The sequence below is a fragment of the Apteryx mantelli genome, chromosome 19 (genome assembly GCF_036417845.1).
Source record: "Apteryx mantelli isolate bAptMan1 chromosome 19, bAptMan1.hap1, whole genome shotgun sequence".
In the NCBI taxonomy this organism is placed as follows: Eukaryota; Metazoa; Chordata; class Aves; order Apterygiformes; family Apterygidae; genus Apteryx; species Apteryx mantelli.
This window is the reverse complement of record NC_089996.1, coordinates 3,552,728-3,566,923: the sequence shown is the minus strand read 5'-3', so window position 1 is coordinate 3,566,923 and position 14,196 is coordinate 3,552,728. Positions and strand designations below refer to the sequence as shown.

Below are 14,196 nucleotides of genomic sequence, written 5' to 3'. Positions count from 1 at the left end.
AAAATTTTAACTGTAATCCAGTTGAACAATCATGAAATTATATCAAATAGTTGCTTGAAACTACAGGGTTTGTGAACTGCAAAAAGAACCACTTTATAGTTCTGATCTTTGAATACTGAGAGGATTTTTTTTATGCAGCCATAAGAAATATGCATCACTGCAGACCAGTTATATAATTAGAAGATTCTTTTATACAAAGAAAGTCCCCTTTGAACCAAAGGAATGTTGCAGAATGCCAAATCCCGAAGGGTATGACATCTTCTGTTTTTCCAGATTACTTGCAATGCTCAAGCTCGGATTCGTTCAGCAGCCAGCCTGCCACCAAAATATTTCCGAGACACTCCACACCGCCCATTTCAGCAAATCTCTTTAAAAAGCAAAACAAAGGAACATTTTTGCTAAATATACTGCTGAAGAATTTTAACCATGGAAGAATAGCCGTCACCACAGAATTACAATATAGCCTTTCTCCTGCGAATGCCCCCAGATGGTTTCAAGACAAACCCACATCTGCACTCAGATCCTCTTGCAGTACATGAGAATCTTCTAACTTTCAAACATCTACTTGCATGGATATTTAAGTGGACATAATTTTTAAGGGATAGAGGGAAGAAAGGAGAGATCACAAAACATACAGTTTACTGCAGGAACACATTTGAACCATCTTTTTCCTTTATCCAAGTTCTTAAAAATATGCTGCTTTCATATGGATTTAATGGGAAGGGTTCTTAAAATTTTCAATTAATGTTTTAAATCAGTCCTTGGAGATTCGGCAAAGCACACCACAGGCTTTGTTAGAATAGTTGGAAACACAAGTCTTTATAAGAGACATCAATTCTAATTTAAATATCACATTTTAAACGTTAAATTTAATTTGCCGCATACTGTATAATCCAAGTGTAAGTACCCACACTATGAGCCTCCCTTGCACTTCTGTCTGGCTCAAAAGAGAATTAGGTCACTTTCTTTTTAAAGTCAAATCCCTTGAGACTATTTTAACAGGAATCCCTTGAGACTATTTTAACAGGAATAAGCTTTTAGCATTAAAGAAAAATGCAGGGTCACAAAAAGTTAACATTTCAAAATCGTATTTTGAAAACGGTACAGAAGGTTTTGCTTAAATATGCTGGCAGATGGTAACAAGGCAAGGGAGCTAGAAGCAACAGAACTGTTTACACTTTTCAAAACCTAGGACAATCAGAACTTTAAAACATTGATATGAAAATGTTGAACAAGACTTTTCCTGTGACCTCAGTTAGTAGTCAGAATGTCTGTTCCTCCACAACTTTCCTCCCTTTTTGTGCTTACAAGGATAACTTTGGTTTTGGTGGAGCCTCCTATAATTAGTTGTTTGACTAAAACTTGAATTTCATCTGCATGTCTGCTATTAAAAAAAAAAAGTCTGCAAGAGTTACATCGTCTATCCAATATTTATCGTCACAAAGCAGTAAGTATGTTTTCAAACACTTAAAATAGTCTTTGCTATATCACTACTTGTCAGTTTAGAAACGTTAAACTGGCGAAACAAGTCTCAGAATCGGTTTAGATATATGAGACTGCATAGAAGCCAAATCCACAGTGAAACCAAAAGGCACATGGAGATATTTCAGATCACAAGTGCAGAACCTATGGCACCAGACCCAAGATGGCATTTGGGCATATTCTGAACAGCAGATGGTAAGACTGAAATGGGAGACAAACTCTGAATGACTTCCCTCCTTCCTTCTGCAACTTGTTATAGCTCAAAAAAAGCTGTATTTCCTACCACATTTCCACCAGCGTTCTTAATCTTAATTAGAGACAGAAATCCTAACTAGAAACACCCTTAAACACTCTTGTGGTGCTGACTTACATTTTAGACCATCTTCTTCTGTTACAGGACCTTAGCAATTTGAAGATTTAAGTGACAATCCAGAATGTTCTGTCACTCATCTGATATTTCTCTGCAGTATCATATCAAACCACGTCCTTACCCCAATATGTTGTTTTCATATATAATACATCTTTGGCTACATCAAATAACAAAATTCTTAGAAGTCAAACATCTTGAAACCAAGAATTCTGATAATAACAAGCTCTAAGAGAAGGATAAGTTAAACTAAATAAAGTCTCAAAGATATTGAGCAGCAGAACAAACTACCACAAACAGTGATAAAGACACTGTCCATGTACAGAAGAATGAAATAAAGATTGCAAAGCTCAAAGCATTCAAACAGACAACTGAATGGTATTTCTTTTTAATGTAACTTTTGATATCTCTTAGCTACTTTTCAAAGAAATCATATCGATAGCTCTCAAGTAGAACAAAAATCAGAAATTTCAAAGCATACTGTTAACACGTATTAACAAGTATGAATTAACAACTTGGATCTGTTGGGGGGGGAAAAAAAAAGAAAAAAAAAAGAGGCAAGCACTTTAGTCAACAATTTTATCAGGTAAGCTGCTCTCACTTGTCTACCAAACAGGAAAGGCGCTCTGCTTTCTTACCGTTGTCTCTGTTAATCCACCAACAGACACTGTGAGACCCAAAAGCACATGGTACTGGTAAGCTGGCAAACCCAAAAGTTGGGTGATTCGAGGGAAAGCTTCTGATGAGGCATTCCAGTTTAGAGTCTCCGACTCTGACCTGGAGGAAAGGGGAGGGGAAAAAATAATTGTGTGTGTGCTAGCATACCTCTCCATAGAGTCCTAGAACACCTCTTCATCTGAAGCAGCCTATCAGTGAAGAAAGTATCTGAATTACCTAAAAATCAAATTAATCATTGCTCTTTAAGCTTATAGGGAAAATACAACCCAGAACTCTAGCATTGCCAGTAAAGTAAAGCAGCCTTTAAGTCTCTGTCCTGATTCAGGCCAATCACCTCTATGCTGAGATGACAAGTTCTCCCTCCAGTACTCCAGGCCCAGCTCTCTCCCACCCACAGCTAGTCAATAGCTGATACAAAGAAAGAGTTTTCCCAGGAAAGGCTGACACACACCCAACATAGATCTCACAGCAGCCTAGCAGACAGAGCACTTTTTGAGTTACAGAAGTTAAGATTCTGCTGCAAGAAAAAACAAATAGGGAAATGAAGCTGCATCTTCCTCATCCTTGTCAGGTGTCAAAGTCACCATTCAGAAATGAGTTGCTCTCACTTGTCTCTCTCTTGCTTTAAATAGAAGTTCCATCTTGGGAAACTTATGGCAACTAGAGTTTGATTAAAATAACTCAATTCATTAAAAATTGCCATTCAATCAGCTTTTTACAGTAGGGAAAAAATTTTCAGAAAGGGGGACTCCCAGTAAATTCAAGCTCTCACATTATGAGAAGAAAATGAGATTATAAACTAGACATTTCATAAACTGCAGGATTACCAAAACCCATCTTCCAGCAGATGTCTCACCTATAGTCTCCCAAGTATCTAGCACTCACAGGATCTCTACCAAGTCAATAGTTTCACAAAGCTTGCAGGGATTCAGTATCTTTGAAACTTCCATCCTCAACAAGCATGGCTGAAATTGGCCAGCGGGGCTGACCCAGAAAAAGACTTTTTGTTTTCACTAGTTTAGGGCATCTTCTTTAACAGATTACCTTGGGAATATCCTCTCTAGCTCTTCTCGATGAGGTATGTGTGGAACTGGAGGATGGTCAAAATGTAAAAGAGTAAGGAACACAGATCCTGCATGAGCTCGAAATTTATCAATTTTTTCAGCTGCTTGTTGGGCCAGCCAGCACATAATCTGTCTGCAGCTGTGAAGAAGAAAACAATGCATCACATAATATATTGAGTAGAACATGTACTTAAACTTAAATTTTTAGAACGATAACACTACCAGAAATATCCCACTATGAAACTATTGTAATGAATAGTGCACATAAGGCATCAACATGGTGACAGTATCTTTAGGACTTTGACTTCCATAGTTCCAACAAAAAAAGTCATGACATTAATATTACATAGTATTTGATATGCACCTACCACCTTTCATCTGAAAAGATATAAAGGTTCTTAATAGATTGGATAAACTGCTACATTTAAGATGGAAATAGAGCAGGAACCTTAAGAAAAGCATATCTTCAAATAGAAAATTGTGTGCATACCAACGGTAAAGATCCATCCCAAATGGGTCACTCCTTCACCTTTTGCCAGTTTTTAACCATTTCCTGTTTTGCTCACTCTCATATCTAAATTCTCAACTGTAAAATACCTGCTCGACAAGGCCCTTTAAACCTTCTGACAGCACAGCTAATAATGGCAGTAACTGTTAGAATTCCTTCAGTTAGAGCAAGATCCAGAATATTTAGCAAACGTGATCTTCTGTCTTTTGATCCAGCCGATAGGAATCCTGTTCTAAGTCTCACTTGACTAGTCTGTCTCTGTAAGAGACCACCAGGGCAAGTAGTGTCTTCTTAACGACGCCAGTATTTTCCCTCCAAGTGTCTCATTCAAGAACTATCATTCATTCATATTTAGCAGGAAGGTTGTTTAAGAATTGTACAAAAATGACAGAAATGAATACAACACCCCTTTCCACATTTTATCGCATGCCAAATTAGTGAAGCAATGCTTTGAAGAAGTGAGCAGGTTTGCTTTCTATTTAAGCAAACAACACCGGCAAGCTCCAAGGAGGAGGCAAGTATGGACCAAATCTCACAGAATCACTGTGTTAGAAAGGTGGGACTGCCACCCACTTTCTCTCAAATAACAACATTAGTCTCTCTAAGAAACAAATATAACGTTCTCAGCATCTATGTTTGGGTAAGCTTGATGCATTTCCATCAAAAATTCTGTCATACCCAACAAAGGAATAAGTATACAGCATGTAAGAAATGCTTTCTTGTACAGACTGGCATGCAATTATAAGAGATGAGGCACAAAAACAGTAACATACATGTTGGCATTTATTAACTCTGCTTCTTTCTGAACCAGCAAAAGTGTCACCTCCATTAAACTTGTCATAGCAGCTTCACGCACCCTGTCAAAACAGATGTACAATGTTAGAGTAGTGACATCAGTATTTATTTGAGTAAATACATCAGTATTTAAGTTAAACAGGCGCTGGCAAACAAGTGCAGAACACTGCAAGCACCGAACACTGAAAGCACCTAGGTGCTTCGTCTGCTACGATCTTCTGAAAAGGCTAACCTACATTTTGACATTAAGATATTTAAGCACTGTTAAAAATGGCATATTGTAAATCTTCAAGCTTAATACTTCCAGTGTTAAAAAATTTGTGACTCAAAATGGTTTAAATCTATATGCTAAATAATAACTAAGTAAGAGTTTTATGAAAAAGATTTAGCTGAAGTAACACTATGTTGTGCCTGCAGTGCATCTTAACTATAGTGTGAAGATTTTCTGCCTTCAACATGTCAAAATATAATTTCAACACAAAAGAAAGGAAGATGAAGAGTGTAATTTCAATTTGAAAAATAAAGTCAATACATTTGTTTTAAACCAAAAACCTTGTCAATGTACAAGTTGTCAAAAAATAGCTGCTTTTTAACACATGGGCAATACCATGGCAGATCCTCAGTTGGTTACATGACTCAGTAGAAGATCTGAACCAATATATTCATCACATTAGTCACTTATTGAAATATCATTCTTTCTCTGTAATAATTAAAAATCTTACTGAAATATTTAAAAAGTTACACCTGTCTACTGTGAAAAGACATACTCCTGTGTCTGTGCAATTTCCAAAATAAAGTGAGAACAGTTGTCTATGCAATCTAAAACTGGGTGGGACATTTATTAAAGTGGTAAAAAAGTCAAATTACATCATTTTTTCCCTAAGTAGTTCAATACAAGTTTGGCAATCTTTCATAAAGGATATTTTTCTATTTCTACATATAGTACCTGCCTATTAGATATTCATGTCTAACACCTGTAGACAGATTGGACAAGTCCCAGCAAATAATCTGTCAAAAGAAACGTAAAGTTTGAATATGGAAAGTAAAGTTGGTTAAACTTTCCCACGATTTCATTAGAGAGAGACAAAAATTACACACCAAAGAGAAGGTCTCTCCAGAGAAATGGCAATTCTCCCCATATCTTTCCATCTCAGTCAATGGTTTGAAAGACACAGAATGAGAAAACATTCGTATTTCAGAGGCCACAAAAGTATTTAGCAGCCAACAGTTTGCTATGAGAAAAGCTCTCCCTTCCCCCTTTAATTTACATGTTTTGTGACTGTTGATTTTGGCGGGCACTGCCAAAGCAACCTTAAAAGAATTTGGTGCTCAAAGCACATTTGGATTTTGATGGCTGTTGGGAATTTCATTTCCTCAGGATTTCTTAGAAAACTTTCACTTCTGCAGCATTTCATTTTGTTTTTTAAATTAAGACATAGACAGAAGGGTGAAAAATAGGTAAGGGGAACATAAGTGAAAGCTGTTACATGGGGAAGTTAACGTGAATAACTAGTCTATGCTTAACCAGGTTCTTCCTTATCTACTTCAGTATCTAACCTAATTTTGGCAGCAGAAAGCTTAGCGCCTTTCTTTTTACTGACTCACCACCCTGCACGATTGCTCTTATGTTTCCTTTGACCACGTTTGTGTCACACTTGTGTTACTACATTATCTAAGCCAGAGACCTGTTCACTGCCCTCTTGCTCCTTGGAAGGTGGAGGAGGGAGGAGAAGGAAGGCCAAGATTCCTCTTCCCCTGCCCGCGCTGGAACAAGCTGCTTGTGATCCTTTCCTAGAGTTTGAATGCTTCTTTTTCCTTCCAAGCTTTGAGATGTCAGACACACCTATTTTTCTCTGTTTTTTTGTCCTGTGTCATTTCCCTCCTGCCCAAGGTTTCTCTTGCATTTCCATTTCCATCGTGTACCCCACTGCCCACACAGCCTTGCTGTCGTATGACAAATTTGACAACGATTACTGCCGGCCGAGGAGCAGGGTATCATTAAACAAAAAAAGAACAAAAAATACAAACATGCAAAAATTAACTTAGGCTGGAAAGAGTAGCTGAGATTATTTTCCCTGTGCACTTTTCCAACGCATTCAGAAATACTGCGGTGAAGTACCTAATGGAACAAGACTAGTCACTTAACAAAGAGATAAGGATAAGTCAGCTAAAGTCAAGGGCCAGGAGGACAGAATTCCAAAACACAGAAATAACCAGAAACTTGAGCCTAAACGAGAGGTTCCCAAACTCGCACCCCGCATACTTGGCATCGTGTGTTACAACCGGATTTGCACAGAGATCAGCATGCTACGCATGGCTGCAGAAGCTGAACGGAGCAATTGCTCCAGAACCGGATTGTTTTGCTTGCAGCAGGGAGGAGGAAGCAAGTGACTGAGACTGCTTTGGCCACAAAAAAAAAAAAAAAAAAAAGTGAGAAGAGGAAGGAGGAGTGCAACCCCCGTCCTGCAAGGCACAGCTAATTTCTGGTCTATTTTAGCCTTCCCAAGTCAGCTATGACCATGCAACCGCTATCTGCAAGCTCTCCCAGCTTTGCTGTAGCTACAACAAACCTCGCTTGGAGCCTTTGCGTCAGTATTCCTCTCTTCCTCCTCACCTGCTGAGTCCCAGCTGCAAGTTACAATACAGTAGTTGCCACCCAATACTATTAAAAGGAAATTATAATTATGTTTCATGTTCAGAGTTGAAAACAGCCTTCGCCGCAGAGGATAGTGACTGAAAACTTTTCCAAAAAAAAGATAATTCATACACTCTAAAAGGATAAGGTTGAAACGGCACACCAAAGCTCTCCAGGTCACTCAGCACTGTTAGAAAAGAGCTTCTTCAATAAACTGGAAAAATAAGGAAATCTTTCCAACCAATGAAATAATTCCATAACAATATTTTTCAGGCCCTCCCTTTCCTGCCTGGAATGTAATAAAAAGATGACTAAATAATATATTTCTAAATATTTATAATATTTCTAAATAATCAACAGGTGGTTAAGTTACAATCCTGAATATGCAGCTCCACACCCTCAGATATTTCATATAGTTGCCGCACAGGCATGTGTTTCTGCACTAGCTTTAATCTGGCTAACAGAGGCAGCGGTCAAAACGCGGTGGCTTGGATCTGAGTTCACCGTAAGGCAGCCTTACATCGCAGGCCCTGCCACCGCATCTTCGTTGCTATTATTTATTGCCCACACCAAGTACATCGATGCCATCTGAGCATTGCTCTCCTGTGATGCAGCCGTCTGATTCCAACAGATTCCAGTTTTGCAGATGTGCTAGAAACCACTACTCCCACGCAGAGCTTGCCTTTGGGAGGTCTAGTGTTTACTCCGAGAAAAGAAAATGGGACATCAGAGAAGGAGAGCGACATACATCAGCTACGTATCACCACACCATTACCATTCCATACAAACAGGACTAACCATACTGCTAAAGGGGGTTGGTACTACACATACATAGAACCATCTCTACAAGCAACACATTCACATATTTTCAGATTTAAATGAAGTATTAAGACAATAAAATTAAGACTGTAAAAAAATGCATTTTACTCATAATCAGCTTCCAATAAGTAACAGATAAAGAAAAATTAATCTATCACGTTCATTTACTTAGTTTATGGCTTCTGTATGCAAGTATTATCATTCTGATCCTTCCACATAGCAGCAAAGGCCTTAAATATTTGAAATCAACAGATGCTAGATTTATTCCTGAATTCTGTTAATTTAATATTTATTATTAATGAGTATTACTTCAGGCCAGGCATACTTGTGCTCATAAATACATGCAGAAAAGTAACCTGACAAGAGAGCTTGTATGTTTGCTTAGCGTGCCCTTGTCTTCCAAGATCTACAATTTACATGGTTTTCTCACCCAATAACTACCTTCTGGCATTCTGCTGGACGAAGTGAATAATGTGAAACCTTCATTGCTGTTTTGCCTACCACATTCAAAGATTGCAGGAATTTCCAATCAGTAAGTGATGTTACATCCCCAATTACAACTTCTTTTGAAATTAAACACAAACTCAAAGAAGGACAAAGGCCTTTAAAGTGTCTTGGTTATCAATTTAGAGACTGCATTTCCAGTCCTGTGTTACTGAAAGAATACAGAACATTCAGATTAATGCAGCCTTATACACTGAAACCTCTTTATATTTTAAGGGAATTATGAAGACCGAAGCACATCACAAAACTATGATTGCTACAGACTTGTTATAATCTTGTATCTATTACTCTAGATGCAGTAATAATAGATATATTCCTACAGACTTAAAATTTACTTATTATTGCAATATAATAACTGAAATCATTGAACCCCCAAACTCACAAGAGTCAGTAAAGTTACTGTACAATTTTTAAAAAATGTATCATCTCAAAGAGCAGTCACTAACAAGTTATGCAACTGCTCCCTCTCCTGGCAAAACAAAATGAACATACAAGAGGTCAGTAAGTCAGAGTAAATGTATTATTTCAAAGAAACTGGACGTAACAGTTTAAATCACTGTACTTTTCAGGACTAGATTTATTCCTGATGTTCACTACAAGAAAAGAATGACATCCACAAGTCAGAATAAGGCTGAACTTCAGTTTAAAACACAATAGACCACATCTTTCTTTTAAGGCAAAGGACAAATTCTTGTCAGCTTTTCCTTTCTCTTTCCACTCCTCTCCCCCGCTAGCTATACTCATTTCTGCAAAAGCTTGGGGCCATCTATTTATTTCTAACAGTATTTGAAAAGACATCAGTTTTTCATTAGACATCAAAAACAAGAGCTAAATTTAGCACTTAAGTCTCCAGTTGCAAGGCATCTTACCATCCTCCAACATCTCCTCGGCTGTCTGTGGTATAGTCAGTCACACCACTAAGTAGTGTAGCATAAATCTGAGTAACATTATCTTTGCAGACATGTTCTTCCTGGGATCCGTCTGCTTTCACACCTACTGTCTGGCAAACCCTTTAAAAAGAGAAATTGGGGAGGAAAAAGAGAAAAAAGACAATGCTAACAAGGAGGAACTAAGATCATAGCTTTTTTTGTTGTTTAACAAACTTTACTGGACATACAGTATTCTAAACATCTGCAGTATCTGCCCCAAACAGTGTACAGCATAATCCAGAGAATACTGCATTACATGATCAAGGATTTCTCATCCATGTTCCATCTGCAAAGGAATACTGTCAAGGCTTGAAACTCAACAGTTAAACAGACTTTTTCTTTCTTTTTTTTTTTTAAGCTCTCTAATAGTACAAAACTGGAGCATGCTTATTGTACCTGAACACTTATTAAAATGAAGCAAACAAGAAGAGCAAAGGACTAACATCATGTGCACTGAATTTCATATTAACCATCTTCTTAAATTGTAAGACAATGTTAAAATGTGAAGGACTGACTTCTCTGCATTATAACAGTTTAAGAGCATAGATATTATTATACTTTTAACAGTAACTACATTGTGGCATGTCAATACTGAAAATATTCCTTTAGAGAGAAAGCATAATTTTTTAAACCAGTTCAACCTTCTCATCAAATTAGGAAAGTAAAAAAATGTATATTCATCCTCCTTCATAAATGTTTAATCCTTAACTGAGCTCACTAAATTGCAGCCCATGAGAAAGGAGAACTTTCAAATGTATTCTAGCTGTTCATATAACCGATAAAAGAAAAATATCAGAGTTGCACTCCATCCTCAGATGCCTGATAATGCTCAGAACCGAACATGTATTGAATAATGGAGATGCGCACAGTCCCACACTAAAAACGTGTAGGCCATACTGTGACTGACTTTAAGAAACACGCTGCCAGCTCACGATAAAAAGCAGCAAGAACACTAGAAAACTTCTAGAGAAAGAATTAAAAAGCAGACAAAAATAAAGATGACAGACATACTTTGCAATCGCTATTAGGGCATCTCTTCTGGCTTCTGCAAAGCTCACATCTGTGTGGGAAATTACAGTAACCTTTTTCAAACCTTCCAAAACCTGAAAAAATAGAAAAATTGAGATATTTAAAACTGATATAATATTTATGATAAATTACTGCTAAATTTAGATACCATATAAAAATAAGATGAAACACATATGAGAACCAAGCAGTCAAACAGTGGTCGTTTCCTCACCCTGACCTGTCAATATGCCTCACTTTTTCCCTTGGACAAAGCTTCCGTACCAAGGGGATCACTTACTCTCTGTTGTTATTCAATCTCTGGCTTTTCCATAAAGACTACTAAAGCAGAACTCAATTTTAATTATCTGAATCTACGACGAGCTAAACTCATGATGATTTCCTGGAGTTTCTGTACATCACAATCCAAAACCCCTTCACAAAGACCTTTAATAATGATCGTTATTATTTGTTTGATTATGATCATAGGTTTCATTCAAAGTACCTGATACCCTCTTCTCATTACAATGACTGTATTTTCTCACCTGTTGGAGCCTGCCCTTTAGCAGAAATCTTGGAAGGGACCCAAGAGCTAGTGAAAAGCCACAACGAATCATTTCCTCTGTGTTTTGAAGTTCTGAAATGTACTGTGTCACCAGCTCATCTAGAAAAAAAAATACAATTGCAGATTGAAAAGCAGCCACATCATTATTATTGCATAATTCACTAACCAAAAGGAAAAAAAAAATACACAAACAGAAAAGCTACAGAACTTTATGATTCATTAAGCTAAAATACAGAATGCCTTAAATTCCAACCATCGAGAAAAGAATAAAAAATGTAAAATACTCCTGTTACATGAATGAATTCTCATTTTCTCAGGGCAAGGTCGGATCTTTTAGATAGACTAACCCTAGTCTTTCAGAGAGAGAAAATACAAAATTCTTAGCCTTAAAAATGATAGCATTTTAAAAATCCAAACTGTAAGTCTAAGCGTGAATTTCAGTGCAAACACAGGAAAACAAATTCTCTTGTATTTGCAGGTCATCAGTTTCTATAATGAGACAAGTTAGGAGAGAAATGTCTCTGGATTTGTGAAGGTCTGTTATTCAACCTGTTTCCTCCCCCCAAAATCTTAATTAGACTGAGGATTTACATACACAAACATACACACACCACAGATCATACCTAAGCAACAAGATCAGTTCATGATACTTTTTAGAGAGAGACAAATATAAAGTTGTGCTTTTTACAGAAGACAGCTCAAAAAGTCACTATTTTGAAGTAGGGATCCTACGCTCAGGTCCTCTGAGTTGTTACATGACAAAATAGGGATGATGGCTCTATGAACAGCAGCACAGGGGAAGGAACACAAATAAACTGAACTGTGCAAGGAAAAAGAAGGAGGCTCCATGATAGGGTAAAGCAATATTAAGAACAAAATGAAGTTGAATTAAAAAAAATTAAGAGTCATGAATCTCTTTATCTCCATATTTCTACCGCCTTTTGTTCGAACTACTGTAGCAAACACTAAGTAGTAAAGAAGCTCTGTGTGTCAAAAGCATACTCCTTACTGTAGACTCTATCATAGACTTAACAGATGATTCTTTATTTACCAGATTTTTCAGCTACTGTACTAAACTCTTCTCTTAAAGGCAGAGAAATCCAGATAAACTTCTAAGAACAACTGAGATAACTGCAATAAAGACAACTCCAGAGCAAAAAAGAAAAAGGTTATCTTAATAATCAGCTTTACTGAATATGCACTTTTTAATCCTTAAAAGGAACAAAGGAATCAGAGAGACTATGAAGGTTATGTAATTGTGCCATTGCTTACTGTCATCTAAGATTTACATGATTAAGCAATATTTGCTAGAGGAAGAAAGATTAGTTACCATAAGAAACTACACTTTAATCATAACTCATGACTTTCTTTTTTTTAATCCCCATGCAATCAACAGGCCTCAACTAGTTCCTCAGACATCAGGGAACTAGTTTCTTGTCCAGAGGTTAGCAATACCTTCATACAAGCACATCTATTATTGAACTTCCAAACCACTGGAGCGCAAGATAGAGTCTTGAGGCCATAGGAAGATGCAATGCTTGCTCAGACAGTGCCGTGATCCTAGACAGTAAGACTGCTGCAGTGTTTCCAGAACTGATGTAAATTTAAGATTGAAATTTCAGCAAAATGACAGAAAATTAAGAGGTGACAGCAAGCAAACAAGCAGTTCTAATGATAACCGCTTGCTAATTATGCTACCTGGGGTAACGCAAATGTGTTTGTTTTCTTAAAAGTCCTGAGCTTCATAAAACAACGTAGCCTATGAAGTGTTTACAGTATTAATTCAACACATAGGAAAAGAATATTAGAAGAAAGTCATCAAAACCAAAGCAGAAAAAAGAAGAACAGAGGCAAATGAAGTGATTCAACCGAACTGCAGCCTAATGTGGATGTATTCAGAATTCTGAATCACTGAAGTATTTTTGTTTTGTGTTTTCATTTTGATCTACCAAGTCATTAACATTGTTACATTTTATCAAAAACTTGGGTTTTTTTAAGATTTGTTTAGATTGTGTTAGATCGTGATTAATTGTGCTTTTCTAAATAAGTCGGTTAAAGCAATTGAGGGGATTATGGCACCTGTATCTTCATTGAATCTCTTGTGCAATATAACTTCCACACATACATGCACACATCAGACATTATGGAGAAGTTTTTCAGCGGTGGATTTCAAACCCACAACATAAAAATTTTAATGGTCATGAAATATATAGCTTTTACTGGCGGAGAGACCAAAATACCCCAATTTTTTGCTTTTAAAAGGTGCTTGCATTTATGATGAAATTTTTATTTCCATGTTTGGAAGAGGCTTTAGAGAATTAAAAAGCCAAATAAAGCTGACGAGAGATTTTTAGAACAGAAAACTATCCAACTCATAATTACATTCTCCAAATCATACCAGTAAGTCTGATGAAAAATGTTGCCTTTACCTACAAATCTGATCCTACTTCTGTCCCTAGACCACTATGGTTATATGGCTACAGTCTGATTCTTTCAATCACAAGTCAGGTGAAAAGTTAACCTGGAATCCAGGATAAAGCTAAGCTTCATAGGCATCTAAAGGAGTACAGCATCAAAACAGACGCAGCCATCTACCTCATGTTATTCCAGTATATCCTCTCTACCTCTTGGTTTTGACATCTGGCTGAGTCTTCTGCTCCACTCCTCATTCACAGAAGCTTGAAACTTCATGCTTACATACAACATGCCCCATTAACCTTTCAACTCCCTATTGCTGGCCTCCTTTCTTTGACTTTCAGCATGTGCCCTACTGCTACAAGAGGTCAACACTGTTTGTTTTTAGTACACGTTATCCCTCTCCTGATTCAGGCTTCTTTTTTTTTTT

General features: G+C 37.1%; 1 protein-coding gene across 2 annotated transcripts in view; it reads right to left on the bottom strand.

The window, feature by feature from the left end:
* TBCD (tubulin folding cofactor D) overlaps positions 1–14,196 on the bottom strand; it is a 136,215-nt gene that overhangs the window by 21,921 nt on the left and 100,098 nt on the right. For both annotated transcript variants that reach the window (XM_067308544.1, XM_013960865.2), the window contains 6 exons: positions 11,332–11,450; positions 10,793–10,884; positions 9,722–9,862; positions 4,873–4,956; positions 3,572–3,730; positions 2,488–2,626 (listed from right to left, as the gene is read on the bottom strand). In XM_067308544.1, coding sequence (XP_067164645.1) covers positions 2,488–2,626; positions 3,572–3,730; positions 4,873–4,956; positions 9,722–9,862; positions 10,793–10,884; positions 11,332–11,450 — 734 coding nt within the window. The remainder of the gene's footprint in view (positions 1–2,487; positions 2,627–3,571; positions 3,731–4,872; positions 4,957–9,721; positions 9,863–10,792; positions 10,885–11,331; positions 11,451–14,196) is intronic.